The sequence below is a fragment of the Vanrija pseudolonga genome, chromosome 3 (genome assembly GCF_020906515.1).
Source record: "Vanrija pseudolonga chromosome 3, complete sequence".
In the NCBI taxonomy this organism is placed as follows: domain Eukaryota; kingdom Fungi; phylum Basidiomycota; class Tremellomycetes; order Trichosporonales; family Trichosporonaceae; genus Vanrija; species Vanrija pseudolonga.
In genome coordinates, this window is record NC_085851.1 from 1,864,783 (window position 1) to 1,891,699 (window position 26,917).

General features: G+C 63.5%; 12 protein-coding genes and 2 non-coding genes across 15 annotated transcripts; 8 read left to right on the forward strand and 6 right to left on the reverse strand.

Moving 5' to 3' along the window:
* Positions 1 to 479: 479 nt before the first annotated feature.
* On the reverse strand, positions 480 to 1,028 carry LOC62_03G004302 (uncharacterized protein; the record flags this gene model as incomplete). The annotated part of the gene is made up of 1 exon (XM_062770821.1): positions 480 to 1,028. The coding sequence occupies one exon, from the start codon at positions 1,026 to 1,028 to the stop codon at positions 480 to 482; it is 549 nt and encodes a 182-aa protein (XP_062626805.1).
* A 1,312-nt stretch (positions 1,029 to 2,340) lies between these two features.
* LOC62_03G004303 (uncharacterized protein) lies at positions 2,341 to 2,700 on the forward strand (the record flags this gene model as incomplete). Its single annotated transcript, XM_062770822.1, has 1 exon — positions 2,341 to 2,700. The coding sequence occupies one exon, from the start codon at positions 2,341 to 2,343 to the stop codon at positions 2,698 to 2,700; it is 360 nt and encodes a 119-aa protein (XP_062626806.1).
* A 737-nt stretch (positions 2,701 to 3,437) lies between these two features.
* LOC62_03G004304 (uncharacterized protein) lies at positions 3,438 to 3,785 on the forward strand (the record flags this gene model as incomplete). Its single annotated transcript, XM_062770823.1, has 1 exon — positions 3,438 to 3,785. One exon carries the CDS (start codon positions 3,438 to 3,440, stop codon positions 3,783 to 3,785), a length of 348 nt encoding a protein of 115 aa, XP_062626807.1.
* An 871-nt stretch (positions 3,786 to 4,656) lies between these two features.
* On the reverse strand, positions 4,657 to 5,810 carry LOC62_03G004305 (uncharacterized protein; the record flags this gene model as incomplete). The annotated part of the gene is made up of 5 exons (XM_062770824.1): positions 4,657 to 4,896; positions 4,932 to 5,050; positions 5,088 to 5,391; positions 5,425 to 5,679; positions 5,718 to 5,810. 5 exons carry the CDS (start codon positions 5,808 to 5,810, stop codon positions 4,657 to 4,659), a joined length of 1,011 nt encoding a protein of 336 aa, XP_062626808.1.
* Positions 5,811 to 6,023: 213 nt separating this feature from the next.
* RWDD2B (RWD domain-containing protein 2B) lies at positions 6,024 to 6,913 on the forward strand (the record flags this gene model as incomplete). Its single annotated transcript, XM_062770825.1, has 2 exons — positions 6,024 to 6,689; positions 6,725 to 6,913. 2 exons carry the CDS (start codon positions 6,024 to 6,026, stop codon positions 6,911 to 6,913), a joined length of 855 nt encoding a protein of 284 aa, XP_062626809.1.
* On the reverse strand, positions 6,560 to 9,664 carry LOC62_03G004307 (uncharacterized protein). 2 transcript variants are annotated; one of them, XM_062770826.1, is made up of 7 exons: positions 8,942 to 9,664; positions 8,607 to 8,619; positions 8,486 to 8,550; positions 8,386 to 8,429; positions 7,849 to 8,333; positions 6,722 to 7,803; positions 6,560 to 6,686 (listed from the first exon to the last, which is right to left on the reverse strand). In XM_062770826.1, exons 1-6 carry the CDS (start codon positions 8,946 to 8,948, stop codon positions 7,284 to 7,286), a joined length of 1,134 nt encoding a protein of 377 aa, XP_062626810.1. In that variant the 5' UTR covers positions 8,949 to 9,664; the 3' UTR covers positions 6,560 to 6,686; positions 6,722 to 7,283. The 2 variants fall into 2 exon arrangements, with proteins under 2 accessions (XP_062626810.1, XP_062626811.1); XM_062770827.1 differs by lacking the exon at positions 8,942 to 9,664 and having other exon boundaries at positions 8,607 to 8,928.
* Positions 9,665 to 11,617: 1,953 nt separating this feature from the next.
* On the forward strand, positions 11,618 to 11,709 carry LOC62_03G004308. The gene is given in 2 exon segments: positions 11,618 to 11,655; positions 11,672 to 11,709. It is a non-coding gene; the product is annotated as a tRNA-Pro (tRNA).
* Positions 11,710 to 12,175: 466 nt separating this feature from the next.
* On the forward strand, positions 12,176 to 16,529 carry nit-4_2 (Nitrogen assimilation transcription factor nit-4). Its single transcript, XM_062770828.1, has 16 exons — positions 12,176 to 12,369; positions 12,445 to 12,477; positions 12,513 to 12,550; positions 12,589 to 12,916; positions 12,950 to 13,205; positions 13,244 to 13,511; positions 13,554 to 13,568; positions 13,612 to 13,808; positions 13,848 to 13,998; positions 14,036 to 14,176; positions 14,213 to 14,367; positions 14,417 to 14,563; positions 14,599 to 15,521; positions 15,575 to 15,678; positions 15,734 to 16,211; positions 16,251 to 16,529. The coding sequence occupies exons 1-13, from the start codon at positions 12,241 to 12,243 to the stop codon at positions 15,039 to 15,041; spliced, it is 2,301 nt and encodes a 766-aa protein (XP_062626812.1). The 5' UTR covers positions 12,176 to 12,240; the 3' UTR covers positions 15,042 to 15,521; positions 15,575 to 15,678; positions 15,734 to 16,211; positions 16,251 to 16,529.
* On the reverse strand, positions 15,094 to 16,311 carry bll6402 (Nitrilase; the record flags this gene model as incomplete). The annotated part of the gene is made up of 4 exons (XM_062770829.1): positions 15,094 to 15,521; positions 15,575 to 15,678; positions 15,734 to 16,211; positions 16,251 to 16,311. The coding sequence occupies 4 exons, from the start codon at positions 16,309 to 16,311 to the stop codon at positions 15,094 to 15,096; spliced, it is 1,071 nt and encodes a 356-aa protein (XP_062626813.1).
* A 298-nt stretch (positions 16,530 to 16,827) lies between the features above and the next one.
* Positions 16,828 to 16,909, forward strand: LOC62_03G004311. Its single transcript is given in 2 exon segments — positions 16,828 to 16,863; positions 16,874 to 16,909. It is a non-coding gene; the product is annotated as a tRNA-Pro (tRNA).
* An 834-nt stretch (positions 16,910 to 17,743) lies between these two features.
* Positions 17,744 to 19,895, forward strand: LOC62_03G004312 (uncharacterized protein; the record flags this gene model as incomplete). The annotated part of the gene is made up of 7 exons (XM_062770830.1): positions 17,744 to 17,813; positions 17,864 to 18,238; positions 18,276 to 18,389; positions 18,426 to 18,587; positions 18,636 to 18,824; positions 18,870 to 19,013; positions 19,054 to 19,895. 7 exons carry the CDS (start codon positions 17,744 to 17,746, stop codon positions 19,893 to 19,895), a joined length of 1,896 nt encoding a protein of 631 aa, XP_062626814.1.
* A 129-nt stretch (positions 19,896 to 20,024) lies between these two features.
* Positions 20,025 to 21,684, reverse strand: LOC62_03G004313 (uncharacterized protein). Its single transcript, XM_062770831.1, has 4 exons — positions 21,457 to 21,684; positions 20,617 to 21,407; positions 20,272 to 20,565; positions 20,025 to 20,236 (listed from the first exon to the last, which is right to left on the reverse strand). The coding sequence occupies exons 1-4, from the start codon at positions 21,616 to 21,618 to the stop codon at positions 20,053 to 20,055; spliced, it is 1,431 nt and encodes a 476-aa protein (XP_062626815.1). The 5' UTR covers positions 21,619 to 21,684; the 3' UTR covers positions 20,025 to 20,052.
* A 596-nt stretch (positions 21,685 to 22,280) lies between these two features.
* On the forward strand, positions 22,281 to 23,713 carry rtt109 (Histone acetyltransferase; the record flags this gene model as incomplete). Its single annotated transcript, XM_062770832.1, has 2 exons — positions 22,281 to 22,318; positions 22,357 to 23,713. 2 exons carry the CDS (start codon positions 22,281 to 22,283, stop codon positions 23,711 to 23,713), a joined length of 1,395 nt encoding a protein of 464 aa, XP_062626816.1.
* Positions 23,514 to 26,684, reverse strand: taf5 (Transcription initiation factor TFIID subunit 5). The gene is made up of 7 exons (XM_062770833.1): positions 25,989 to 26,684; positions 25,818 to 25,941; positions 25,607 to 25,773; positions 25,001 to 25,562; positions 24,843 to 24,955; positions 24,455 to 24,804; positions 23,514 to 24,411 (listed from the first exon to the last, which is right to left on the reverse strand). Exons 1-7 carry the CDS (start codon positions 26,605 to 26,607, stop codon positions 23,821 to 23,823), a joined length of 2,526 nt encoding a protein of 841 aa, XP_062626817.1. The 5' UTR covers positions 26,608 to 26,684; the 3' UTR covers positions 23,514 to 23,820.
* Between the last annotated feature and the right edge of the window lie 233 nt (positions 26,685 to 26,917).

A 26,917-nucleotide genomic window follows, 5' to 3' on the forward strand; every position in this document is an offset into this window, starting at 1 on the left:
ACCGGGATCACCTGCCACCAACAACCAAACCCAACACACCATGCCCACCGGCCATACTCTGTGACCGAACGCAATAAACCGGGACCGAACGCTTGGTCTTGTTCCTGTGCACGGCCAGAGGTACCCGCAGCAGCTGGAATTGACCGCGAGTCCGAGCTCCCGGACCCCCGCATGCTCACTTGCCAAACTTCATACTTTATAACGTCCAGTAACGACTGTGTGCTCACTACAACTGACTGGGTACAGCGGCCTACTGTACATGTGCGTCTCTTGTATAGACGGGGTGGGGTGGTTCAGATAACATTGTGGAGGTGTTGTTCGGCGATTCGCACCGGAAGTGGCACGGACGAGGATCTGGGCTGGCTTGAGCGTCGCGCGTGTCTTCTCCGCGTCAGATGTATTTCTGGCTGTTCTCACGTTCGCTCTTCCCAACACAGTGGAGGCTTTCCGTCCAGTCGGCAAGTTCCCGCTGTACTCACCTAGACAGCAGCGAGGACCGACAAGCCAGCCCACGCGACCAGCGCGAGGAGCACAACAGCGGTGGAGAGGTCGGTCTGGCGCGGTGCAGCAGATGTGCACGTCGACTTTGGGATATCATACCCGCCGCCCTGTGTTCCGATGACATAGGTGCAAGTTTGGAAGTCCTTGCTGGTGACATTGTGGCACGCCTGCCCGACAGGGTCGAAGACGCCGTGCTGCATATCACAGCACTTGGACGTGATGGCGGCGTTGGTGGACGAGCAGGACCATTTCGAGAGGATGACGGGCGTCGTGTCGGTGGGGAGGGGCGACACAGGGGGGCTAGCGAGCGTGAGGGCCGAGGGCGAGGCAGGCGCAGAGGCCATGGTGGTAGCGTTGGCAGGGTTGGAAACTGATGGAGCGAGGAGCGAGGACACGATGGCAGAGGCAATGGAAGGCGGCGCGCTGGTCGAAGAAGAGGACAGGAAGACGGCAGCAGTAGACGGCGCGATAGTCGGAGGGGGGGACGAGGAGACAGCAGGAGAAACAGCAACAGGCGCGCAGTCCATCCCAGCGTGCAGGTTAAATGAGTGAGCAGAGAGATGCCGGGCCCCGTGGGCGCGTGTGGCCGCGAACTCGACTTATGCATAGTTGTGGCGGGTGGAGGGGTGGGGGAGGGGGGGGGAGGGAGCGGATGTGGGAGCAGCCGGTGAACGCGGCCGGTTGATCGCCACACGCTGGCTCGCTCTGCGAGAAAGTGCTTCTGTATCAAGTCGCAGGTTCGGGTCCCCACTCTGCTGGTGTGTGAGCTGCCACTTTCGGCAGCGGACCTTCAGCGCGCAAGCTTACAACGCGCTGTGGGATCCGCATGGCGCCGTGCCTTGAGACAGCGCGCGTGCGACCAGCTCTACGAATCGCAGACGCGATGAGCCGTCCTCTCCTCTCACGATCCACAACGCGTGCGCTGGCTGGCTCGTGCGAGGGGGCACGCGCCCGTCGCGCAGCTCGCCGAGGTCGTGGTCACGGGACACTCGCCGCTGACCCGTGTAAGTACGCAGCTTGTACGTCGTGAAGATCTCACCCGGGCCCTCCCTTGTGTGTTCTTGGCCAGCGTCGCCACTGACCCACTCGGTGTTCTATATCGCTCGCTCGGGACGACCGACGCATGGACGCCGGCGTAGGAGTAGGCAGGCTTGGCACGCTGAAAATGCGCACTGATACGGCCAAGGACGCCACGCGCCGCCACGAAGCACCGCGGTGGTGCTCGTGGCGCCGTGATCGGGGGTGTTGGGGGGTGGGGTCTTGGACTTCTTTGCAGGTCTTCTGGGGCGGCCTTCGGGTTCATCGGCGATGGGGGCAGTGAGGTGAGATAAAGGGTATAATAAGTCCGTGGCAAGGCGCGCCGTCGACATACGTCGTGCGTCGAGTGGCGACCTCCGCCTCGCTGACCCGAGTGAGTTTCTCCAGCGCCGGCCAGCCGCCACACGCGCCACGCAACCATGCACCACGGCCACCCGACGCCGGCGCACACGTTAATGAGCTTGGCGCCGACCCACCACAGCCGCCACTGACCCGCCCACCCGCTCACCCATTCTTGGCAGAACGAACAGATCCGAACATGGAACGAGGCGGGCGCCGAGCCACGGCCCGAGCGCGTGAGTGGGCCGCTGCTCTCGACTGCCTCCTGCGTTCAGCAGGCCCGCCTGCTGCTGCCTATTCAGTCGCAGCCAGCCCTCGTATCCCTCGGTCGGGCACTGCATGGTCGGGCGAGCAAGCGCTCGCTTTGCTCGGCGCCGCCGCCACACACATGCTTGCACACAGGCAGTTATAAGACGGGCAAGGAACGCGCTTACGTGGACGGCCCCCATCACCCTCGTTACAATGGTGGCTCGTCTCTCCGTCCTTTTACTCCTCGCCGCTTTCGCCCCGGCCACCCTCGCCAACAGTACAACCAGCACGCCCTTCTGCACCGACTCGGACGCGTCCATTTCCCAGGGGTGCTGCCAGACCGTCGGCGGAACCTACGACAACACCACGAAATACTGCTACAACGCGCAGACAACCTTTGGCCCGTGTATCGTCTCGCACTTTGGCAACTCGCGCACCACGGCCGTCGCGCACACTGCCCACTGCGAAGCGGACGGCAAGGTCACTTGGAGCTTTGCGTCCAGCGCCGGCGCCCTCTCCGTGTCGATTCCCGCCGTCGCCCTCGCTGCTATCGCCGTTGCGACTTTTGCCTGAACGCGCATAAAGAAGCATTTTCGCAACCAAGTCAAGTCGCAAGCCACAGGGCACACAGCAAGCAGCACCCTGCTGCCGCCCTCGACCCCCTCGACCCCGACCCCCCGGTTTTCGCCTCCTCCAGATCTATCTTGGGCTCTGTGCTCTCTCTCTCTCGCGTTCTCTCCCTCTCTCTCTCCACGCTCGTTGGCCGTGTTTGTGCATGTACTTGTTGAATTGGCGGCAACGCGGCGGAGCGGTTCGGCATGCCGACGCCTGTGTCGGAACGGATTCGCCGTGCAAACGCGTGCTGCCGTGAATAGGCTTAATCTGATAGCGGTTTTGCCGCAACACTGCGAGCGAGTGGGCAACGAGGATTTTGCTCTCCGCGAGTCGCATATTGCAGCGAGCGAGCGGGGCGTGGGCTGCGCACTCGCCGCACTCGCGCCGCCGCCGCTGCGCTCCTCACCGCCGCCGTACCCTCGCGCCCTGTCCAGAGTGTCCGCATACGGCGGTGGCGCATGGTGCCATTTTTCAAAATAGCACCCAGACACTGAACGAGGTGCACGTCGAGAAGGGGAAGCGGTGCGACGTGCGATGTGCTGATGTGCAGCTGGCGGTGATAGTGGGTACAACGACGACGAGGCGCATGTACACAAGGACAAGAAGAAGCACAAGCACATAGCAACTACCTATCCATCCGCAGTCCTTTGTCTCTCGTCGCCCCGCACTCCTTTGTCTCCTCCAGCCATCCCACAATGTCAACGAGCGCGAGCCTAAGCACGAGCACGAGCGCTATCGACCCCAACAACCCGCCAGCGCCGACATTCAGCGGCAACGCGACCGACAGACCATACTGCTACGCCGCCGAGGCCAACCTCACAGTCTTCTGCTGCCCGTTCGCGGGCGGCAAGATCGACAACGACAACGGATACTGCATCAACGCGCAGGCCGACCCCTGGACCGCGTGCTTCCAGCAGGTCGTGTCCGACAATTCGACCTTCTACTGCACGCCGTCGGCCGACAGCTCGGCGTCACCGCGCGCCAGAGCGGGTATCGTCGCGGCGGTGCTATGGCTCGCTGTCGCTGTCCTCGCAGCGGCATGAGGGGCTGGCCGTGCGACCTGGCCTGACAACAGGCATCGCAAAAGGAAGCACTCAGTGTCTCACACTCCGGGCATCACATGCCCTCGCACCCCGCAACGCCAACGCTGCGCCCTCGCGCCGACGCTTCTGCGTCCCCGCGGCGCCACTACGCCCCACCCCACCCCACCGGGCCCACACGTTGTACCCTCGTAACATATAATCCTACAGTTGTTCCCTGTGTCGCCTAGCTCGCCGGCGTGCTCTGCCTGTCAGCGCTACTGTGGACACCACCCACCCACCTTGAGCTCGAGGATGTAGCCGTCTGCCAATGGCACGAGGTCGAACACCACGCCGCCTGTCGTGAGCGAGGCTCGGGAGCACAACTCACCAGCCACACCCCTCGGGTGTGCGATGCGGTAGGGAAGGGTGTCGAGGCGGTCTATTGTCGCGGCAAGCCCACGCTGCACAATGCCAATGACGTAGTTGATCTGTGGAGGCGTCAGCGCGAGTGACCTTGCTCATTACCCACCGCTGCAAACAACCCCCCGTAGGCCAGAACCGTCGGCGCCAGGAAAGCCGAGAGCATGAAGAACAGCGTGCCGAGAAACAACGTGTCCGTTTCGTACGTGTACGAGTCGGTGCGGTGGCGGAGGACGTTCCACCGCTTGCCGCGGAACAGGTCCCACAGGCCGCGGAGCGCGCTCAGCTGCCAGCGGCAGAGGGCGGCCGTGACGAGGTAGCACAGCCGGAGGTGGAGTGTGACGAGTGTGATGGCGTCGGAGATGAGCGCGAGGGCGGAGGACAGGCCGAGGAGAGGCGCGGTCGCGAGGAGCGCGATGAGGAGGACGCGCGGGGCGGAGGCGAGCGCGGGTACGGCGCGGTCTGCAGTCGGTCAGCTCGGCCAGTTGCCACACCTACCCCTCCATGCGAGCAGCAGTGCCGTGAACGCCGAGCAGAAGCCCTGGCTGAGCGGCGTGTTGAGCTTCAGCCCGAACGGCCAGTCGTTGAGCCACTCGAGCGCCGCGACAACGGGGTCGGCCAGCAGCGCGGGGGAGGGGGACCAGCTGATGGCGTGCGAGGAGAGGTAGTGCAGTGTCCCGAGGGTGGCGAGTGCGCCGAACAGGTGGTCGTACTGGCGTTAGCGGGGTCGGGTCTGGGGCCACTCACCAGGATCGCGAGCGCCGAGTCCTCAGCTGCGAGGTGCGCCGCTGCGCGTTCCGCTGTGCTCGCGCCCTCCTTCTCAGGCTCCGTGATGAGCGTGGCCGCGCGGCGTTGGATACCTCCGACTGGGGTCAGCTGTCATCCTGCGTCATTGCAGCTCACAGAACGCCGTGCGGTCGAGGGACAGCCGCACGCCCAGCACGCGCACCGAGCCGGACAAGCCGGACGTGAGCAACGCGGGCACCGCGCGCGGGAGCCATGCGCGCGGCGCGACGACGCGTGCAGCAGCTACCAGCGCGACGCGGCTCGCGAGGGGGATCCACTCGGCCGCCGTGCGCGGGATGTGTCGCGTGGACGCGAGCGCGAACGCGAGGGGCACGGCGGCGAGCGCGCCGAGGTCGAGGCGGGCGTAGGTGCTTGGCTGTGCGAGCCCGAGGGCGGCGCGGGCGCCTTCTACGCGGTTGATCTAGAGTCAGTCAGGCAATGACACTGCACGCACGAGCTCGAGGATGGCCGGGAGGGAAGTCGACGACTCTGGCGCGTAGGGCACCTGGGCCGCCGGCGCGATAGAGAGCACTTGGTGCCGCGATACAGCAGGCGGGGTGTACAGCACCGTCGTCGCGCGCTGGGAGTATGCAACCGGCCGGCCGTCGCCATTGACGCGGATGACCAGGCCGTAGGCTTGCTTCTCCGCGTCGGCGGTGACTACGCCTAGCCGATCGAGCCCCGCAGTGCTCGCGACACTGGCCAGGTCCTGCCGTCAGTCAGCTGCGTCCGCTAAGGGGAACGCACCACCACCGCCGCGACGACGAGCGTGTCGCCCAGCTCCCAGCCTAGCACTGTGCCCTCTTCTTCTCGCACGTCGGTCGGCCAGAAGACGCGCATCGGTGTGGGGTGGGTTGTGCAGGGGAGACTGAAGCGCGAAACACGGCCGACCAATGTTGTTAACAGCGTGGCGCGGGGCTCCACCCGCGCCAGCTAGCCGCCGAAAGTCAGTCGTCGGCGCCAACCGAGCGAGTCCTTGTCGCCTGACTCGAGATGTGCGCGCGCTCTGCTCTCCACACTCCACCACTCGACCTCCCCGCCGCCGCCGCCGCAATGGCCGACGACGCGCTCCAGGCCCTCGCGTTTCTCGAGGCCATGTATCCCCTCCCGGGGGAGCTGCTCCTCTCCGACGCCGCCCGGGCCGCCCTGGACGCGTACAGTGCCGGCGAGGAGCCCGACCTGGCCGGGGTAGACAGCCTGGACCTGGCACTGTGCGTCGCCTTGGTCGAGGGCGAGGACGAGCAAGGCCAGCGGGTCGAGCTGGTCATCTCGCTGCCCGTTTCTGGCGGCGCGACGAGAATATCCCTCCGGCAGCCAGACTTCCTCACGCGCGCAAGCTACGAGGTGCTCGCTGCTGCCCTGCCGGCGCCGAGCAGCGACGAGATCCCCTCGGACGCGATCACGCTCGCTGTCGAGGCGCTGCGGGCCGCCGCGCTCGAGCTGCCCAGTGCGCCGGCGAGCCCGAAAGCCAAAGCCGACGACAATGACGGCGCCGACGACGGCCCGCTCGAGCGCGTGTGGTTCTGGTTCCCGTCGCTCTCGACAAGAGAAAAGCGCAAAGACCTCGTGACGTACACCGCGACGTACCGCCTCAAGGGGTTCGTCCTCTCTGGCAAGCCGGCGCTGCTGTGTCTCGAGGGCGGGGGCCGCGCGGTGGACAGATACATGGCTGCTATCAAGAGCGAGAGCTGGGGCGACATCCCGAGCTATCAGAAGAAGGTAAGCCGAGCCGGCAACTGTCGCTAACTCTCCAGGTGACAGAACGCCTCCGCCGCCCCATCACCGACGCGGAGCGCAAGTTCTCCACCATGACGGACATTACGCACCTCATTACCCACCACGGGACGTACAACCACCGCGGGGACATGAGCGAGGTCAAGAAGCTCATGGACGAGTGGGGAGTCGGAGACGACTTTGCGGGGGCAGTCATGAACGCCACCTAGTGGGTTTGGGACGAATAAGTTGGTCCTCGGACACCCCATGAGCGTAGAGCGTGCACAACGCTCGGCACGCCTCCAGCGCAGAGCCGCACGGCCTTGCCCGCAGCCCGCCATCGCCCCTCGCCCGCGGCTCGGACTCGGCCTCGGCTACCTACACCGTGCATCGCCGGTATATATGTAGGGTATATCGCTATAGAGCCCAGTAGACAGTCCAAAATGCAAAAAAAGAGTCGGGGCGAGGCTGTGTGGTCCACCAGGGAGCCTGCGCGGGGGCCAAGGAGCTAGCTGCTGCTGCTCACTCGACAATTTCCATCCACGCAACTTCTGTTCCATCTTCACACCATGCGCCTTCATAACGTCCGTAGTGGCGGGGTTAGAACCGCCGGCCAGCAGTCTGAGGGGGAGGCCGCTGCATCACGGGGCTGCCGCGCGGGCTGCCTTGCATGCGCGGGTCGTAGCCCTGTGGTGGCATGGGCGCGCGGCCCTGCGGGGGCATACCATTTGGCGGCATTCCATTTGGAGGTAAACGCTGCTGAGGAGGCGAGCCGTGGTGATATCCGCCAGGAGGACCGGTCGACGCGATGCCTGGGCCAGTCGACGCGATGCCGCGGCCGGTGGACGCAATCCCTGGGCCAGTTGAGGCAATCCCCGGACCAGTAGAGGCGATCCCTGGTCCCATGTGTCCGCCAGCCGATCTGGGTCCTGGGTAGGATCCGTTTGGAGGGCGTACCTGCGGTCTGACAGGTCTCGTAGCAGCAGGGCTTCTCGGAGGAGGGGCCGTGGATGCGGGGCCGCGCATCGGGCCTGACGCAGCAACGGGGCTGCGCGATGGGGCCGTCGACGCAGGGCCAGCGCCAGTCTGCTTACGCTCAGCAGCCTGGAGGATCTGGTCGCTGCGAGTGTCAGCTGGTAGTCCCAAACCTCAGTTGTCTACCCACTCAAGAAGATTCAAGCACGCGCAGACGATGACCCATTCAACACAGTCCTCGTTGCCCACACCGAGTGTCTGCCACACCTGCTTCTCGTCTTCGTTCCTGCCCGTCACGGTGATGCGCGTTCCACCGCCCTTCTCGGGAGGGTTCTTGGCAATCTTGCCAAACTCGATACGACGAGGGGGAATCTGGTGGCCGGCGTACTTGAAGTAGAACATGGTCCACCAGTCTGCGTGCGGGTTGGGCTTTGAGATCTGGTAAAGGGGAGTGTCGTCCTGGTTGACAATCTTGTATGTCGGCGACATGACACCAGTGTTCTCAATCGTCCACTTGAGGTCGCGCGAGGCTTCACAGCGCACAACATTGTGCTTGTTGGCCTGCATCGTCGGCAGCGACGAGCTCGAAGTGGCACCTTGACGCGATGGCGGGAAGAGCTTGGCCACGCACAGGTCACCCTGCGGGGACGGCGTAAGGAGGTAGTTGACCTTGTTCTAGAGGGCGTCAGTCAGGTGGCGAGGTGGGCAAGGTGTCACGCCAACGTACCTCCTCCGTGTGCAGGTAGGTGTACAGGATCTGACTGGGTTGGCCTGCGCGAGGATGTTAGCAACGGACGCGTCGACGCGCCTCGCGCATCCCTCCTCACCATGCGGGGTGACGATCAACGTCGGGAGGTGGTTTGGCATCGGCGCATGGTGCGGAGACGTGAAACTAATTTGGTCAGGTGGGTGTCTCGCTTGCGGCCGTGTAAACACAACACAACATACACAGTGTAGATGGCTTTAAGACAGGATCCGGGGTCGTGGAAACGGCCGTCAACCATGGGCACGATGCGTAGATGGGGGATAGGCGTTGTGGGTAAAGATGGCAGATTGTGTAGAGACGAGGTTTGTGTGGTTCCAGTGAACGATGGGGTCGTGATGCGGTCGGCGGCGGCACGAGCAGTAGGGAAGGGTATGGTTAGCATGGCTTCGGGGGGTGTGGGAGAATATGTATGACAAGGTAGAGAGCGTCAAGCAATGGCACGGGACGCTGGGTGGCGTCGATGCAGCTCGACGCTGCTCTACACTGTGCGTACAGCGAGAAGAGACAGAGAACGTACCTGCCATGGCGGAAGGGATAGGCGGGATGTGTGTGGGTCGAGGAATGCAAAACGGGGGGGCCGCTGGCCGGAAAAGTCAGAGGAGCCGTTGCACGAGGCTGCTGCTGCTGGTGCTGCTGCTCTACTCTAGGCGAGGGGCGGCGTAACAATGACAGACAGGCTTGAGCGCGCGATCCACAAAAGCCACGGCTCGTAGGCGAGGAGGACGTGCAGAGGGCTCGAACGGGTAGGAGGGTCTTGGGTCGGGGAAGGAGAAAAGTAGCGGCGTCGGGGCTGCTGGCTGGCGCGTGGGGGGGCGGGGGTGGGTGTGACGCTGCCTTGTTCCAAACCAAACTAGGCAAGAGGTCGCTCGCGTGAGGAGGCTGTGGGTGGTATCAAAGTGGCTGTGCACCAACAACAGCGGCGGGCGGCCAGTAATCCAGTGACGGGAAGGAAGGGAGTGAAGGCAAACGGAGCGTTTTTGCTATTGTTTGTGGGCCGCCGTCGTTGTTGATCAATGACAACCAATGATGGATTTAAAAGGGTAGAAGATGCGATGGTTGCTTGTGGGGGGGCTGATGTTGTTGAGAGGCCGCAGCGGCTGCGCGGTGCGGGAAGGGCAAAAAGGTTGGTCGTGGCCGAGGCCTATTGCTGCTGCTCAGTTGTTTTGAAGGGGAGCAAGGGGGGGCGGCGCGCGCGCGCGAGCGGAGGCGAAGGGAAGGCGGCGGCGGCGGCGTTGGCGTTGGCGTTTGGTCAAAGTGTCTCTGGGATATTTGGCCCTGAGCCACGCGCGGGGAAGGCAGACGAGACTGGAGTGGGTCGAAGGGGTTGATGGTTGTTCAATGTGCACCAGTGCTGGGAACAAGCGGGAGTGATGCTTTGAGATGGATGCGTGGAGATCGACGTTTGACAGGGTGCAATGGAAAAAGGAGTAAGGGCGAGAGGTCGACGACGATGAAGAGGAGGACGAGGACGTGGACTGAGATTGCAACGAGCAAGGCAGTGTGGGTGGTCGAAACGCCGGGAGGCCAAGGGGAGGCGAGGCGAGGGGGGGAGGGGGGAGGGAGGAAGGCAAGTCGGGCAGCCTGGCCGGCATCGACGCGCGCCGTTGTTTACTTGAAAAGGGAAATACGACGGGAGCAAATGCTGTGCCTAGAGGTAAATAAAGCAGCCTGGGTCCAAGGGTATGGCTGTCCTGGGTCGCAGAGTGACTGTGCATCGCCATCCATCCACCGCTTGGCCTGCATGCCACCGGCAACGTCGGGCAACGACCACTGCAAGCCACCACCTACTGCTTAACCGAACGACTCGTATGCATGGTGCTGCATTGCACAAACAATAACAACGAGCCACCCAGCGACAACCATTCAACAACTGACATCGCTTGCAATTAGCACTGCACAGCACATTGCACTGGGATTAGCGCGTCCGTTGAAAATTATGGGACACGCTATAAGGCTACCTGAAGGAGCATGCGCGTTTTGCATTACGGCACGCAGAAGACCACTGCTGGGTATGATGCCGCTCACAGCATGAACCCCCTCCCACTCGACCCCAGTTCCCGCTGCTTCAATGTCCCGATGGACGGATACATCGAATCGCGTGCCCAGCATCTGGCATACGCGCTGCACCACACCACGCGGGCAGTACCAAACCTTTTCAAACGTAACCTCACGGCATGGTACCAGTCCAAACATCGCGCTCGAGTTCGACCCGAGTCTGGAGCTTGCCAAGGTAGGGATCGGTTCCCTCGACGAGGTGAACAGCTTTGCGCCGGTGTGGGCGGGCAATGAGAGCACAGGCTCTTGTCGGAGCCCCAGGGTGCAGCAGCAGCGAGCCCAGGTCCGAGGGCCACGCAAACCGCGCGGGACACCTCGTGTCCGTCAGGAAACGGCCACAATGCCTGAGCACGGGCGTACCTGTCCACCACCACCGAAGGCCGTACGCGTCGACGGATTCACGTCCGCCGAAACCTAGCTCGCTCATGTCGGCTGTGGGATGCGCGACTGTGCAGGGAGGCGCGTCGGCGGGTGTGTTTCGCATTGCGACATGGCGAGCGCGGGAGGCTGCTTGGCATGGACGTGTGGTGTTTCAGGGGGCACGCGGGTACAGAACGCACCAGTGTTTTGATGTGGCGGCGTGCTTGGCCGCGAGTGATGAGCTGGCAATATCATCTCGGCGCCCGTGACTTTGTATTTCGCTGGGCAGAGATGGACGTTGGGCGCAGATGGGCCACGCGAAGTTCAAAGCTGCGCTGAACTAGACGTTCAAGAGGTGCCCGTCACATTCCACACGATGCCCATGACGCGTGACGACTGCCTCGCAGGCAGTGACTCGCGCGACTCACCACCCCCGGCCTCCCCGGTCCCCCAATGCACGCTCTAACCGGACTGAGACAGTTGAGACAAGGGGACCCGTGGTGCCAGGTCACTCAATGTCGGGCCATTCGGCGCCAATGCAGCAGACTCGGTCTCCTGGTCGAATCAGTCGCTCGGTACTTGTCAGTGCGCTGGATCGGAGTGGCAGTCTCGCTCATGCCGTCTGGAGCGCAACCTCTGACCCTTCATCCCCACTGTGGAGACGCCCCTCTGTCAGAAACACACTCGCACACTCACCCACGCAGTTCGTCCTTCCTCGCAGACAGGGAGCCCCGGGGCGCGCGGGCCACCCCGAACCCGCCGCCGCCGAGGACACCGAGCTACTGTAGCGCAGATGGTCAACGCGCTGGCTTTGGGTCGCCGAGGCGCCTAATGCCAGAGATCCTGGGTTCGACTCCCAGCAGTGGCCGGGTAACTGCTCGTTTTTAGGGCTGTTAGAGCAGGAGAAGAGATCGGCGCGGTGCGGGGCTGATCTTCTTGCTGGAGGAAGACGAGGAAGGCGAGGAAGGTGGAGGGGATCGGGGCGTCGGTGCAGATCTTTGTGGGGCCTACACACGTCACCCTGGGCTGTGTGCCTCGTCGATGGTCATATCCTTGCATCTGCACACGGTTCTCGCCTCTCTTGTTCTTCTTGACCGCGGACCGCCTTATCCTATGCAGCATCGGAGTTGGGCGACTCGACGTTGCTTGAGTTGCTCACGGCGGCACAGCGGCGCATCGTCACTACCGACGGCAGATGTCGGACACTGCTCACGTGACTTGTTGCCACCAAGTCGTGACTCGGCTATCTGGTTGTAATCCGCCTGCCGCCTGAGGCGAGGAGCCCATATTATTACTTAGGCTTCTGGGAATCCCGACTCATTACAACTCGGAATCCCACCCACCCACCCCACTTCTCCAACCTCCACTTCGCCATCGCACTCCCCCAAGCCACCATCACAAATGGCACCACCACAGCCATCAGCAGACGCAGAGTCATCGACATCAGGCGCAGGGCCGCAGCGCACACAGATGCTATCTCGCGTGCCCCGCAAGCTCAACTTTGCATGCGAGAGCTGCCGCGTCAAGAAGGTGAGATGCTGCGCCGGGCTGGGTTTGCCGGCGTTCGCCTTTCTCCCCAACAAGTCGTGCTGACATGACCTCCAGCGACGTTGCGATGGAACCAAACCGCGGTGTAGAGTGAGTTGAGAGTGAATCCGACGTGCTGATAGCAGCTCTGCGCGGCGCTCAACACGGAATGCGTCTACAAGTCGTGAGTGCCGGGTCGGAGCCGCGGTCGCTCACACGCAGCACCCCCACACCAAAGTATGTGCAAGATCTCGAAGCGTACAACTCGAGTCTGCGGCATACCCTCCTCCGGCTCAAGGATGCCTCGCCAGCACAGAGAGATCACATCCTCGGCGCGTTGGACCGTGCGGCGCTTGGCTCGGCTATCCCCTCGGCGCTTGGGACGTCGTCGCCTGCCACCAAATCCCCACATACCGACACCCCGTCGTCAGGCGTCAAGTCCGAGCCCTCGAGCCAGGCGCAGTCGGTCTCTCCCGAGGGTGATGGGGTCGACTCGCTCACTGAGAAGTTCAAGGAGCAGGCCAAAATATCAGTCGATGGCTCGGGCTTGGTGCGTGCTGAGCGCGCTCATCGCTGACCTCAGCTATCCCTGCATGGACCCTCGTCACTGTTCTACCTCGCGCCCACGCCGTTCGGGGGCAAGCGCAAAGACGACGCGGAGGAGGTGGAGGCCGAGCAGCTCGACATTGAGCAGCACCTTGTGCTCGATTGGATCGACAACATGTCGACAACGGCAAGCGTGCCGTCTGTCAGCAACGACGTGTGGCAGTACCTCCTCAAGCTGCACTTCACCTGGGTGCAGCCTCTGTTTGGTTTCGTGCACCACAAGGCATTCCTACGTGAGTTCGATGCCGAAGAAACCTCTAACGCAACCCAGGCGACATGACACGACCGCGCACCCCTACGTCCATGTTCTCGCCCTTCCTCCTCTACTCGCTCGCCACACACGTCATGCGATACCGCGACCAGGAGCTCCTGTTCCCACAAGACGGCGACACTCATCCCGATCCTTTCCTCCCACAGGCGCGTTTGCTCGTGTACCGCGAGATTGAGCGAGGCAGTTCACTGTCAGCGTGTCTCGGCCTCCTCCTACTGAGTGCTAAGGAGGTGTTCCTTGGCCGTGTGGGACAGTCATGGGTGTATCTGTACGTATGGAGCCATCTCGCTCGATGCTGACCACCTCGCAGCGGAATAGCAGTTCGGTGGGTTTCTTGTTCTTCCCTTAACCCAACACTAACCGTGCAGCATGGTCCAAGACCTCGGAATCCACCAAGACGGACGGCAGCTCAACGGCACCTGTCAGTTCAGGTTCTCCCCCGACGAGTTGCGGTCGCGACAGCACATCTTCTGGTCTGCATACCTCTGGGACAAGATGGTGTCGCTGTATTTCGGCCGCGCGCCGATGCTGCAGGTTACGAAGAACTCCCCACCACCAATGACCGGTGAGCTGCTTCCTACTCGTCTGTGAGCTGACATCACAGGCGACCCCGAAATCGACCACCAGCCGTGGGAGCCTTGCGGCAGCCAGATGGACAACTTCCCGCCATACAACCCACAGCCAAGCTACGAGGTGTTGACGTTTGCATACGCGACGCAACTGGCAGTCGTGATGAACGATGTGCTGCTGTACGAGTGAGTTATGCCATATTCTCCCCAGCTAATTCCTCAGTGCCGGAGAGCCCACTGCCCGACCATTGGACGCAACACGCGCGGCCTTGACAGAGTGGTACAACTCGCTACCCAAGGACCTACGCTACGACCCGAAGAAGGAGACTGGACGTGTTGCGCCAGGACACATTGTCAACCTCAAGTGAGGGCGCAGATCTGTGAACTTTGCTGACCACAGCACGCTGTACCACATGGTGTCGATCCTCGTCGACCGGCGGCAAAAGGTCGGCGTGGTCCAGAATTCGTCAGTGCGGTCGGCGCTGGACATTTGCGTCCTCGCGCAGATCAGCGACAAGCATTATGTGGACAGGCAGGCTGTTCTGTCACACTGTTGTGAGTCGAGTTGGGAGTACTACTTGGAGGACACCAACTGACTCCCCAGACTGCATTTACACCGCCGCCACCGTCCTCCTCTTCAAGCTCAAGCAGCACAAAGAAAACACATGGATTACCGACGAAGAGGCTATCATGGCGACGTCATTGCAGTGGTGCTTGTGGCGCCTCACCGAGACATCAATCACGATCCATGGTGAGTGCGGAGGTGCGCAGCCCTGCTGACTTAAGCCCTCCGAATCCCGATCGACGTGCTGCAGGAGCACGTGTCACGGCTACCAGCCAACCTGCAGGCTATCGTCCGCCCGGCAGAGAAGGCGACCGACGCGGCGCACACCGAGGAAGCGCAGGCGGAGACTGCCGCTGTGATGGCCAACCTCTCGTCAGCCGGCATGGTCGAGGGCACCGACCCGTTCTCTGGCCTGACAATGTCGCTCGACTCCATGTTCGGCATCATGCCTGCGACGATGGTGCCGACAGGAGACACAAACATGCAGACGCAGACGCCTGGGTCAGCTGCCGAAGGGTCAGCATTCAGTCCCGACCCGGATCTCATGGACTGGCTGGGCAGTGGCGCGACCGGTGGAAACGGGGCGTGGTCAGGCCTTGCGCCCCCTCCGGGCGGGTTAGACTTGGCGTGGTTTGCAGGAACTCAGACCGACAAGGCGGCATAGGAGCACCGGTGTAGTTAATGTATTCGTTGCCTAATATACAACTTGGATCACCTTACAAGTCGCGCACGTCCTCGGCGACGACCCAGGGGGTGCGCTCGGCGCTGCCGCGTCCGTCCTCCTCCCAGACGACGGGCTCGTGGCGGGTACGGTTGACGGTGAGCTTGAAGACGTCGTAGCGCTGGTATCCGCCGACAAAGTCGTGGAACTGCTTTGGCTCGATGCACTTGTTGAGGTCGAACGTGGCGTACGCGATGCCCTCGGTCTCGCCGCTGAGCTCGTCGCCGATCTGCGCGCCTCCGGGGTCGAGGAACGACGTGGCGGCGACGGGCGCGTTGTCGAGAATGTCCGCGAAGGAGGGGTCACGCGCGACGAGCATCGCGCGCGCCGTCTCGCCGATAGGCGAGGCCGAGATGATGCCGAAGCATTTCGACTCGAAGCAGTGCGCTGCGACGCGGAGGCGCGTGGCGGCGGCGAGGTCGACTGGGGCGTGTTAGCGCGCGCGCCGCGTTTCGTCGGGCCGTTCGCCCACTCACAGTTACCGCCCTCGCTCGGCGGCCGCGTCGGGAAGATGGGCGGCCAGTGGCTGACGTGCAGCTGCTCGCCCTGCGCCATGAGCGAGTATCGCGCGAGGCCGTTGCTGCGGGGGTGGGTGTCAGTGCCTCTCTCTCCACGCCACCCGTGCCGCAACCCACCCGTTCTCGCCGCAGATGAGCGCGCCCAGACGGCCAATGCTCGTGTCGACGACGCGCAGGCCCGCGCCGTCCCCCGGCGCCCAGGTAAGCTTCTCGTAGAACGTGGGCACGAGCTTGCGGTGGTGGTTGAGGAGCGCGCCGTCGTCGCCGATCAGCACGGTCGAGTTGTACAGGCACCCGACGGACGCGCGCGACTTCTCGTTGAAGCCCACCTGCGCGAACACGCCCAGTCGCTTACACGCGCTGCGGAACTGCGCGATCTCTGGCCCGTCGACGTAGATGCTCTCCTTGGCGAGGCGGATGAACAGGTCGTGGTTGTGGATCGGGGAGGTCAGGCTCGACCACAGGGGAAAGCCTGGGATCCAGGTCTCGGGGTAGACGACCAGCTTGGCGCCTGCGGCGGCGGCTTCGGCGAGCAGCGCGAGGCCCTTGGTGACTGTCGCTGCCGTGTCGAGGAAGACGGGCGCGGCGTGGACCGCTGCGCTCGGTCAGCGAGTGCCGCGGCCATCCCACTCACCAGCCACCTTGACAACTGGCAGGTCCTTGCCCGTGTTGCTGCTCGTGCTCGTGTTCGTCATGGTACGTGTGTGCTGGGGCATGCTGGTGCATGCTACTCCCCCGCGACATATGTATCTTCCGCGTCGCCGAGTGCGGCCTCGCCCCGCAGATTACACCCGGGCCGCGGTGCGGCCAGTTGCCGCAGGTAGCCGGGGCCGGTCGCGTTCTTGGCGGGTCGTCAGCTGGCTTATCGCCCGGGGCGATTCCGCACGTCCGCTGCGCAGGGGAGGGGAGGGGAAGGGGAACGATGCGCAGCGCGCGGCGCCGTGAATAGCTGCGTCGCCATATGGGTGGCAGCTGCCAGGTGTCGTGGTACTATCGTCACGTCATGTCGCGATGCCGCCGGCTCGCGGCAGTGATCGTCAGGGATGGATGCATCCGAGACACCGGCTCTCTACCACTCCAGCCACGGCTCGCCAACGCCTCCACACCCTCTCACCACCGGACACGACCTCCTCGCCACCTCGGTGCATGCACAGCTCAGCATTGGCGCCCAGTCGCACGCTCATACACACCCAATGAACTCCATTTTCATCGCGTCCATGGTGCAGTGGTAGCATTTCCGTTTTGGGCGAAGCTGATTACGGGAGGTCCTGGGTTCAAACCCCAGTGGACGCCTCTTTTGGCTCCGGTGGGGTGGAATGTGGCAGTTGCGGCCATTTTGCCCTCTGCCCACACCGCCACTGTTAACTTAACGATCTTCGTGTCCAATCGCCTCAACCTCGCGCATGAACTCGACGTCCACTCCGAGGTCGACTGTGCATGACTCGTCGTGGTGCAGCCAGCCCCCAATTCCCCATGTCCATCGAGATCCTTGTGTGCGGCGACCGACCTCGTACCGACGTCGTCTGGTGGTGCGAGCCGCCCACCGCCTTCGTGCGGTGAACGTCTCGACGGCTCGGCTCCGCCGTGGAAATCCCGTCGCACGCACGCCCTCGGTACCGTGATTAAAGAACCAGGAGCCGAGTCTCTCGGTTGCACCGATAAGAATGTGTACATGCAATCCGCAGTGACTGTAGTGCGATGCAACAGCTTCGAGCTCGTCGGGAGCGAGGTGTCTCCCGAGGGCGTCAAGGCGAGAGGGCGAGAGGATGGGGCGGCGCAGATCACACCGCCCGCGGTCGCGATCTCGCTCGGCCCCAGACTGACTGACTGTAAGGGCGCAGGACTGACTCACTTGTCGGTCGCGCCATGCTTCTGTGCCAGATCTGGGCGCGACATCTTTCCGTGGGCCCGTGCAGGCGACTGACTGCGCCAAGAGGCGGTGACTGTGACGATGATTGGGACGATCGTGCGCGTCTCGTTGTGGCGATGGCGATGACGACTCTGGTGAAACATAAATACCTGAGGAGACGGCGACGAGAGAGCTCCTCAACACGAACAATCCCCAGCCCACCACAACTTCACTGCTCTACCAAGAACCACAAAGCAAGCAAGCACAAGAAACACAACATGCAGCTCGCCATCGCTTTCGCCATCCTCGCTGCGCTCGCCGCCGCCGCCCCGCTCCCCGTTACGGAGGGTACGTCGTCGCCTGCATCGCCATCCCACGCATAACCACTAACATCCCAGTCGTCGACGCCAAGACAGGCCTCGCTGCGCGCGACGCCGACCCGCAGGGCTCGGCTGCCCAGGGCGGCTCCAGCACCGGCTGGAACGGCAACCCCAACGGTTCGTCTGCTGCGAGCGGCAACTCTGGCTCCGCGGGCTGGTACTGGTCGTACGGCTCCGCCCCTGAGGCCGGTGTCGCCAAGCGCGAGGCCGACCCGCAGGGATCGGCGGCCCAGGGCGGCTCCAGCACCGGCTGGAACGGTAACCCCAACGGCTCCTCCGCTGCCAGCGGCAACTCTGGCTCGGCGGGCTGGTACTGGAGCTACGGTTCGGCTCCCGAGGCCGGCGTGGCCAAGCGCGACGCCGACGCCGACGCCGGCGCCCCCGTCCACGCTCGTGAGTTGCACGACCACACCACACACTTACGCACCAGCCCCCATCCACGAGCTGGGCTGGAAGGGCCCCGGTGCTGGCCGTAGCTGGCCCGCCGCTCAAGGCGCAACGGGCCAGTCTGTCGACGCCGACTGCGACCCCGAGGCCGACACTGGTGAGTCTACGCCCCGTCCACACACTGACATGCTAGCTGGCCAGCTCGCGGGCACCAAGGTCTCGGTGAAGGCCGGCAACTACCCGCCCGTCTACCGCCGCGCGCCGGACGGCACCTGCCAGCCGGTCGTCGAGAAGGCCAACTGGGCGCCGTATGCGCGTGACGCCGAGGCCGAGGGCAACGTTGAGGCGACTGACGGTGAGTTGAACACATGCCAGGTTTGTATCCCCACTGACACACACGCAGGCAAGGCCAAGCGCCAGGACGGTGGATCCAACACTGACTGGAACGGCACTGGTTCCGGCTCTGGCTCGTCCGGCGGCGCGGGCAGCACCGGCTTCTGGATCCCCCAGGCGTACGAGGCTGGCATCTCCAAGCGTGACGGCAACGAGGCGGCCGGCAAGCGCCGCATCATGTATTCGGAGGGCGGCTCGGGTGAGTTGGCGCCGACACCGCCGCCGAGACCCACTGACACTCCAGCCCCGGCCAAGCGCCAGGATGGTGGCTCCAGCACCGGCTGGAACGGTACCGGCTCGGGTTCGGGCTCGTCTGGCGGCGCAGGCAGCACTGGCTTCTGGATCCCGCAGGCCTACGAGGCTGGCATCTCGAAGCGTGATGCGGACGGTGAGTCGGGCCATTCTGACTGCCACTGACGCAACCGCAGGCGCCCGCACCGAGTACCCCGGCACCGAGTACTACGCCAAGGGCGTGCACGTCGCTGGCGCCAAGCGCCGCTTCATCTTCGGCGGCAACGACCCCTCCGGCCCCGTCCTCCCGCCCGGTTTCGTCACGACCCCAGCCAAGCGCCAGGGCTACGTCTACGGCGGCGGCCCCGCCAACGTCAACAACGGCTGGCACGGCGTCTCGGGCGGCGCGTCCGCCCCGCTCGGTAACCAGGCTGGCGCAGGCACGTGGAACTGGTACAGCTCGGCGCCTTACGCCGGTGTTGCGCGCGACGCTGAGCCCGAGGCGGGTGACAAGGTCGAGGCTCGCGACGCCGAGCCCCAGGGCTACGCTTATGGCGCCGGCCAGGCGGGCAACACCAACGGCGGGTGGAACGGCGCGTCCGCCCCGCTCGGCAACGCCGCAGGCGCTTCCATCTGGAACTACTACGGCTCGGCCCCGTACGCTGGTGTCGCTCGTGACGCCGAGAACAAGGTCGACGTCCAGGCTCGTGACGCCAACGCTGACGCCGACGCCGGCGACAAGGTCGAGGCTCGTGACCCCCAGCCGCAGGGCTACGTCTACGGCGGCGGCCCCGCGAACGTGAACAACGGCTGGCATGGCGTCTCGGGCGGCTCAGCCCCCGTCGCTAACGCCGCCGGCGGCACCGTCTGGAACTGGTACGGTTCCGCCCCTGAGGCTGGCATCGCCAAGCGCCAGGCCGTGACGGGCGAGGAGCCCGCTGAGGTGTGGGGCGGCGTCCCCGCCACACCCGAGATCGTGTCTGGCGGCCCCGAGGTCGTCGTCCAGGGCCAGCCCGAGGTCATCATCGGCCCCGCTTAGGCGATGCCCCCTACCCTGCCCATATCGGGCTCCGTACTATTGTCCGTCTCCGTGCCATTGTAGATTGTCGAAAGAGCCATAGTCCAAACATGATGAACACATGCTCAGTGCCTGGGTTAGTGCCCTCGACTCTATGACACCCATTCATCGCGCTAGGTTACTGGAACTGCACCTTGCGCTCGTCAGCAGGCTTGGGTGTGCTACCATCGCTGGCTCCAGCGCTAGTCTTGCCAAACGCCTTCTCGCGGAGCTCGGCTGCCTTGACGCCCTTCTCCACCTCGGCCTCGAGCTTGTCATAGGTGGCGGCAGCAAGGAGGCGGTCGTGAAGAACTGGCGGGATGCTGCATGTCAGCGAAGCCCCCGCACGCCGACTCACTCGATGATGCCGCAATCCCGAACCACATCGCCCTGGCGCACGCCGTTGCGCCGGGGGTCAGTGATCTCGTCCAAGTCCTTGGTCTTGGCCTTGGCCTTGACCTTCTCGTCGACAGCGTCCTTGCCATCTGGTGGCTGCACTGGCACAGCTGCGTCCTTCCGCCCTTCATCTGCGGTCGGCGGCAGATCATCGCCAGGGAACTTCACAGGGGCAGAGAGGGCATACAGGATGGGCTGGATCGACTTGGAGGGCGAGGGGGTCAGGAGAACGACGAGAGGGTAGAGGAGAGTCCAACTGGGCGTGTAAGAAGAGTTGTTCTGCCTTGAGTCCGAGTGAGCAACTCACAGAAGCCAACGCAGGAACGTTCCCTCGCCCCACACCGGCTTGACGACCTCGCTCCTTGCCCAAGGCATGATAACGTTGAGTGCCAAGATGTTGCTCTGGATCTCGGTGTCTCGCGCCTTTACCAGGGGCTTGTCTGGATCCGGCACGATTTCCTTCTTGCTGTACGTCGCGGACGCCAACGTGTCGAGGATAAGGCGGAGCTGCGTCTGGAGGAGGAACGACGTGAGTCCGCGCTTGGCGGCCTCTGCCAACGGCCCGGTCTGCCCCACGACCTTCTTGTTCTCCATCTGTGCCTCGAGGCCCGGGATCGCAGCCGACCAGCCGGGGGACACGAGCGAGATGATTCGGATATTGCGCTCGGGCGGCGCGCGGAGGAGGGAGGGGAGGAGGGCCGTGATGAGGTGGAAGTGGAACTGATGCGGCGTCCAGTCCTCCTCGACCTTGTCTTTCTCGTCCAGGCCCGGGCGGTACGGTTCAGGAGGAGGCAGGCACTCCCACGCTCCTCCGAGAACGATGGCGTCGACCCGCCGTCCGCCTTCGCCCGCCGTGCCGTACTGCACTGTCGACCACTTGCGCACAAACTCTCGCACGCCCGTTGGCGTGGGCGGCAGAGCTTCGCAGTGGAGCTGGGCCAGGGGGTTCTCCGAGGCAGACAGCCTGATGATCTGTAGCATCATCAACAAGTCGTCCGGGAGCGGCGAGGGCAGTGGAGGGAGGTAGAGGATCTGCGGGGGAGATGGCAGGTGGAGGAGGTGGTGGATCAGCGCCCATGTTGTTGGTTCTGGTGGCGCCTGCTAGGTCAGCTCACGTCGCATCGCGGTGATTGCAAGCTCCACCCACGGCGATCATGATGAGCTTGCCTGCCCAGTCGCGCTCCCAGATGCACTTCCGTCCGCCGGTATACACCTTGACGGCGTAGGCGGTTGCGCCGACAGCTGCCCCGATCGCGAGGTTGGTGTACGGCAGGTCGTCGAACAATGTCGATGCGTAGTTTACTGGCATGGTGGGTAGTCTATTGTGTCGTCTATGCTCGTGCTTGTCGTTATATGCTGGGTGTTGTGGTCATGCAATGTCGGTTGATGAAAGTTGGAGTATTCGCAGTTGCGCGTCGTTGTCGAAATCGGCGCGTGGAAGTGCCGAGGTCAGGAAAAGTGGAGGTAGAGGGGTCGCCGATGGCAGTGCCGGCGGGCAACTGGTGACCACAATATCCAGGCAACCCGCGGCCAGCGGGGTACATTGCAATGCGTGTCTTTCGGACTGGGGACCCAGATCATCACGGACAGCTGCAATGGCCGGCCTTGGGTACGACGAGCTTACTGCCTTGGCCATGGCCATCGTCTGCGCGAGCGACAACACGACACGGACGGGGCTGGCGTGTTCAGACAACGAGCGCCATCCCAGCGCCTAAAACGCGCTGCTGAGCGCTTGCTGCCCAGTGCCAACTCCATATCCTACGTTCTGTGTATTGCTCAGACATGTAAGAGCGCCAAAGCGATCAAGGCGAAGTGGAAGCCGCCCACTGTTGCAGCCACACCATGGTGGTCCCTTGACTTTTGCCAGTCTCGACGCGCCGCGGCGCGTCATGGCCAAACCCTGAGTTTCGAGTTTCCTCCACCCGCGAACAAACTCACCACCACCCATCCCACCTCATCAACCACCCGCAAATGGCAGCCACCAGCGACGCAAAGCCCGGGGCGGCGAGGTGAGTACCACTGCGTTGCACGAACGCGCTGACGCCAGCAGCCTGCGCGACACGATCGCTGCCGCGCTCTCGGCCCTGCCCAACCCCCACCAGCTGGGCCTGACGGTCGTCTCGTCGAGCCCGAAGCGCACGACCGCGCTCTTCCCGCACTCGCCGTCCGCGGGCGTGCGCTGCACCGAGGTCGAGCACCTCGTCGTCGTGCACTCCGAGCTACCGGCCGAGTTCACCTCGGAGCCGTCCAACGTCCTCGCCGCCGCCATCTCGGCACACGTCTTCACGCTGCCCACGGCCCCGAGCACGCCGGCCACCTCGCTCCTCTACATCTCCAAGGTCGACTCGTCGGGATACGCGCTACCCGGTGCCCCGCTCACGCGCGAGCTCGCCGTCGGTGTGCTCCGCCACTTCCTCGCCCCCGCCACCCGGCCCACGCCACGCGTCGCCGCGACGCTCTTCGCCCGCAGCCAGGGCCAGTACCTCTTCCCCAACTCGGTCGAGGGCGGCGGCAAGCGCGTACTCGGCGGCCTCGGACTCTGCGGCTGGTGGAAGGGCGTGTATGAGGAGGCTGCGCGCCGGCTCGTCGCCGACGGCGTGAGCCCAGGCGACTTGGACCTGCGATACCTCCTCCCGTCGTACTCTGCCCCCGAGGCCGCCGGCATGCTCGGCGCCCCGCGGCGGCCCCTCCCCGTCGGCGTATCATGGCGATACGCGCCGCCATTCGTGTCCCAGCTCCTCCCAGAGGCAGGCGTGCCCTCGCTCGCGACGCTGGTCCCTTCCCTCCCCGACGATCCCAAGACGCGCTTCCTTGACGAGCTCGTCGGCGAGGCGGTCGACGCCGTGCCGATCGCCCTCACAAAGACCGGCAAGGACAAGGAGCCGTCGGAGCCCCGCAAGCGCAGCCGCAAGGAGAAGGACGCTGCCGAGGAGGAGGAAGACCGCGCAAGGGCGCACGCGGCGCTCGCCAAGATCCCGCCTGCCGAGTTCTGGGAGCGCCTCGGCTTCAGGCAGGAGTGCGTGAGCGGTGACGTGACGGGCTTCTTTAGCGCCACGCTCTCGCCCAGCGAGGCGGCCCAGGTGGAGGAGAAGGACGTCAAGGAGGCAAAGGACGAGGAGAAGGACGCCGCCAGCACCAAGCGGACGCTGTCGCAGGCCCTGGTTGAGCGCCTCCTCAAGTCAATGCTCAACACCGACTTTGCGACACGCGCCCTCGCGGCGGAGGGCACAGCCAACTGGCTCGCGTCGGCGCGCAGCATCGTCACTGACGAGCTCGGTGAGGAGGGCTGGGCCGCGTCGACTGCTACCATTGCCGCCAAGGCTGGCGTCGAAGCCGCTGCCGCGCCACCAAAACGCAAAGAGGAGACTGTCACCATGCTCCAGCCGCGCAAGAAGAAGAAGTAGAGGGCTAACGTCATACATATCACTGTCTGTACAACCATGCAAGCATTATTAGCGCTGCAGGCCGCTCTGCCTCTACTTCTCTCTCTCTCTGTGGGCTAATCGTCCTACTACGCCTTGGTGGTGGGTGGCACAAACGAGCCAGCAACAATACACATGTTGCGTGGTGTGTAGTGCGTTTTGAGGATCGGAGTGCGCTTGGTGTGGAACGTGGCCAGCAGGTCGGATGTCTGCCCCATGTCCTCCCAGCTCAGCTCTCCCGGTCCCATTGGCAGCACGCCTGGCGCGGCGCCAGACGTCGTCATGTCCTGGCCGGCACGGCGGTCTCCAAAGTCGATGCCTCCGCGCGTCGTTCGCGGCCCACCGGAAGACTTGACATCCCAGCAGCGAACAGTGCTGTCCAGTCCGCCAGACACCAGCACCGACGACTCGGCCGAGAACGACAGCGACTCGATGGGGGCCGTGTGGCCCGTCATCTTCTTGATGGGCCTGGCCGAGCCGAGGTCCCATAGGTAGATGCTGCAGTCGAGGCCGGCGCTTGCCAGTGTTCGGCCGTCGGGGGACATGGCCAGCGTTGTCACGGCGTCTGTGTGGCCGAGGAACAGGCGGATACATGCTCCTCGCTGCACGTCCCACAGTCGACACGAGTTGTCGCTAGATCCCGTGGCGAGGTAGAGCGAGTTGGGGTGGAACTTGACGACCTGCAGGGGTTAGCTGACCCATTCGAGATAACAGTTAACTCACGTTGACGTCTGAAATGTGACCAGTGTACAGACGCAATGGTGTCACACGATCAGAGCTCCACAGTCGCGCAGTGCGATCCCGGCTCGCCGACGCGAAGTACACTCCCATTGGCCCCCATTCCACGTCCCAGACCGCATCACGGCCATGGCCACGGTACACCACCAGGTTGCTGTACGTGTCTAGTGACCACAAGCGCACTGTCCCGTCCTGTGACGATGACAGCATCGAGCGAGGCGGCCCTCCCGAGCCCGAGATGGGGTCAAAGGACATCGAGTACACTGGGCCGGAGTGGCCGATGAGTTTCCGCATCGCGAGGCCCTCATCCTCGACCACCTGCCCTGTTGCTTGATCTGAGCGGTTAGCCCTGAACCTCCGATTAAGCGCTCACCAATGTGCTTGGCCTTCAACTTCTCGTGTTTCAGGCTCCACAAGCGCACAGAGCTCTCTGATGATCCGGCAGCAATAAGTGTCGAGTCTGGAGAGAATTCGACCGAGGTGACGCTAAAGAGTCAGCGGCTGCTACGACCCATGAAGCCCGTCACTTACGACTCTCCGCCATCAAACACTGTGTAGGCCAATATGCTTGGGAGGGTGACACCTGAGCCACTGCTCTTCTCGTCCGGCTTGGGGCCCAGCCGAACCATCTTGCGCTTATCCCGGACTGCCTCAACCTCTCGCTTGACATCTGCCACTTTGTAGAATGTTGGCAGTGGAGGGTTGGTTTCGGTGCCGTCGGGACTGATGAGGTCTGAATCCTTGTTCTCCTCTGGCTCGAGCTTGGTCACCTTCTTTGATGGCGACCCAACACGTGCCGGGTCCCGAGACGCGTCACCCATCTCCACGTCCCCGTTGGCATCGCCACCATTGGCGTGGCCGTTGGAAACCGATCCTCCCGGCGTGGCGACCTCGCCGCCAGCTGCCTCGTCCTCCTCTCGCACGATGCGGATGACCTCCTCTCGCAGCTTTTCTAACATCGGCGGGGCACCAAGCTTCAGTGGGGTGGCGGCATTGAACTTCTCCACCGATGTCCCAGGAGGCAGCAATTGGCCGAGAAGTCCAGTGGACGACGCAATCGCAACCTTGTCCAGAGGCATCGAGCTATCAGACACTGAATCTGTTAGCAACTTTCTCTCAGCTGTCGTCTCCGCTCACCCTTGATGTCCAACCTCGAGTTCACGATCGACCTGATTGCCTCCTTCGCGCGACCTGGAGCGGAGTGGAGACCAGCCTCCCACTCCTCGTCCAACCCCGCACCGCTGAGCCACTGGACGAGCAATGCGAACGCATTCCGGGACAACGGGATGTCATACTTCTCAGACCTGCATCTGTCAGCCCTGCAGCTCTAAGGTTCGACTCGACTCACCTCAACCGCTGGCAATATGGGTCCAGAAGAATCTGGTGCGACGCGGTGATGGACGACAGGTAAGACAACTCTGACGGATGGTACAGCTTGTGTGCTTCGGCATTCTCCTGATAGAACCGCTGTGCTGAAGGGTGTCAGCATACGTAACCAGAGGATTAGGTTGACACTTACCAGCCTCGGTGAAGCCAAAGTCGATCAGGTCCAGGAATGTGTGTGCAAAGAGCGGGAACGACACATTGTCCAGCTCAAACTTCCACATGTCCAGGCCACCGCTGACCCATTGCCTGTAACGCCTGTATCCTTCCACGCGGTCTGATGGGTCGATGAACGCGGCAGGCGTCTGGCCGGGCTTGCCGCCGACCTCCTCCTCGCCGTTCGTCGACTCGAGGCGCGTCTGGAGCTGCTCGATGATGTACTTGGCCTGCGCGATGAAATCTGGGGTAATCTTGTCCGACATGGTTGACGCCGACACTGTTGTTGCCTGGGGGATGTTGCGCTTGACCATGTTGTCGAGCGCGATCGGTTGTGGTGCGCGGAAGATGGCCTCGCGGCCGACAGCCGACCCTCGACGCGCAGGAGCCCCTGCTCCAGCACCACCAGCGCCTTCTTCCTCGCCATCCGCATCTTTCTCCTCTCCTCCTTTCTCGGATAACTCGGCTTGGAGCGCTTGCAACGCCTTGTCGAAGCCGTGTTGTTGCAAGTACTCCATCACCGCGGCGGGGAGGAGAGGAGGATCGGCCCGCGGAACATGCGAGCTCGGTCCAGCGGGGACCATTGGTGAGTCGGACATGTCGATGGCGACGTGGATGGTCCCTCTGGGTTGAGTTTTGAGGGTGATATGTACACTTCAGACGAGGTGTGTTGTTGACGATGGGATGGAGAGAACGACAAAGACCGAGTTCTCGCAATGCACTATGGTGGGTGGTGAGTGGGGGTGGTGCGGAATCAAATCCACGTGGCTGAACTCCTCGGCGCGACTGTTTTGGTGGTGATCGTCGTCCTCGCCTTCCTCCCCTTCTCTCTGCTGTCCACCTCACCTCGTCCCTCCTCCCTCGCTACTTTGTCCTCGTCGTTCACTGCTACACCACGCACTACTACTA

Excerpts from the sequence above, each read along its gene's own strand:
- LOC62_03G004307 (XM_062770827.1), bottom strand. The coding sequence starts at position 8,806 with ATGCTAACCATACCCTTCCCTACTGCTCGTGCCGCCGCCGACCGCATC. Across the intron at positions 8,551-8,606 it reads CTTAAAGCCATCTACACTGT|TTTCACGTCTCCGCACCATG; the intron begins GTATGTTGTGTT and ends TGACCAAATTAG. Across the intron at positions 8,334-8,385 it reads CCTACCTGCACACGGAGGAG|AACAAGGTCAACTACCTCCT; the intron begins GTACGTTGGCGT and ends GACGCCCTCTAG.
- LOC62_03G004313 (XM_062770831.1), bottom strand. The coding sequence starts at position 21,618 with ATGCCAGTAAACTACGCATCGACATTGTTCGACGACCTGCCGTACACC. Across the intron at positions 21,408-21,456 it reads GCAAGCTCATCATGATCGCC|GCGCCACCAGAACCAACAAC; the intron begins GTGGGTGGAGCT and ends CTGACCTAGCAG. Across the intron at positions 20,566-20,616 it reads ACGTTCCTGCGTTGGCTTCT|TTGGACTCTCCTCTACCCTC; the intron begins GTGAGTTGCTCA and ends TTACACGCCCAG.
- nit-4_2 (XM_062770828.1), top strand. The coding sequence starts at position 12,241 with ATGGCACCACCACAGCCATCAGCAGACGCAGAGTCATCGACATCAGGC. Across the intron at positions 13,206-13,243 it reads GCACCACAAGGCATTCCTAC|GCGACATGACACGACCGCGC; the intron begins GTGAGTTCGATG and ends AACGCAACCCAG. Across the intron at positions 14,368-14,416 it reads GGCTGTTCTGTCACACTGTT|ACTGCATTTACACCGCCGCC; the intron begins GTGAGTCGAGTT and ends CTGACTCCCCAG.
- taf5 (XM_062770833.1), bottom strand. The coding sequence starts at position 26,607 with ATGTCCGACTCACCAATGGTCCCCGCTGGACCGAGCTCGCATGTTCCG. Across the intron at positions 25,942-25,988 it reads CTTTGGCTTCACCGAGGCTG|CACAGCGGTTCTATCAGGAG; the intron begins GTAAGTGTCAAC and ends GACACCCTTCAG. Across the intron at positions 24,956-25,000 it reads GTGTTTGATGGCGGAGAGTC|CGTCACCTCGGTCGAATTCT; the intron begins GTAAGTGACGGG and ends CTGACTCTTTAG.